Consider the following 453-nt stretch of genomic DNA (forward strand, 5'->3'; position numbering starts at 1 on the left):
CGCCGCCCCGCTGCCCGACGGCGCCGGGCTGGAGGTGGCCGAATTGGACTGGCTAAACTCCGGCCTGGGCAGCGGCCAGGTGCATGACCGCGGCCGTGGCAGCGGCTCGAAGTCCGGGTCGATCTCCACCACCTGGGGCGCTTCGGCCATGGTGACCCCCGCCCCTCCCCCAGCCGCGGGAGAGCCAAGAAAGGGTAGATCGCAGCACCGGGGGCCAAGGGGGACGGGGCGCGAAGAGCCGGTCCGAGACTCGGGAGGGGGAGCGGCGAGGTCGCTGCTGCCAGCAGACGGAAACCAGGAGTAAGGCGCGACGGAGTGGAAGCGCGAGCCCAGAACTTAACTTCACGAGTCCATCAACATCTAGGTTCCTCCGGGTCCACTGCACCGACGGGACGGCAGGCCAGGGTCGCCCGGCCAGGACGGCGCCGGCGCCGCGCTCCTGCTGACAGGGAC

The 453-nt window shown here is 71.3% G+C and overlaps 1 protein-coding gene across 1 annotated transcript in view; it reads right to left on the bottom strand.

Moving 5' to 3' along the window:
- The window catches only part of FOXO1 (forkhead box O1), an 81246-nt gene extending 80801 nt beyond the window's left edge, over positions 1 to 445 (bottom strand). Inside the window, exon 1 of the mRNA XM_015587095.2 lies at positions 4 to 445. Within this exon, the coding sequence (XP_015442581.1) occupies positions 4 to 150 (147 nt within the window). The 5' untranslated portion in view covers positions 151 to 445. The remainder of the gene's footprint in view (positions 1 to 3) is intronic.
- Between the last annotated feature and the right edge of the window lie 8 nt (positions 446 to 453).

Source organism: Pteropus alecto, unplaced genomic scaffold, assembly GCF_000325575.1.
Source record: "Pteropus alecto unplaced genomic scaffold, ASM32557v1 scaffold413, whole genome shotgun sequence".
In the NCBI taxonomy this organism is placed as follows: domain Eukaryota; kingdom Metazoa; phylum Chordata; class Mammalia; order Chiroptera; family Pteropodidae; genus Pteropus; species Pteropus alecto.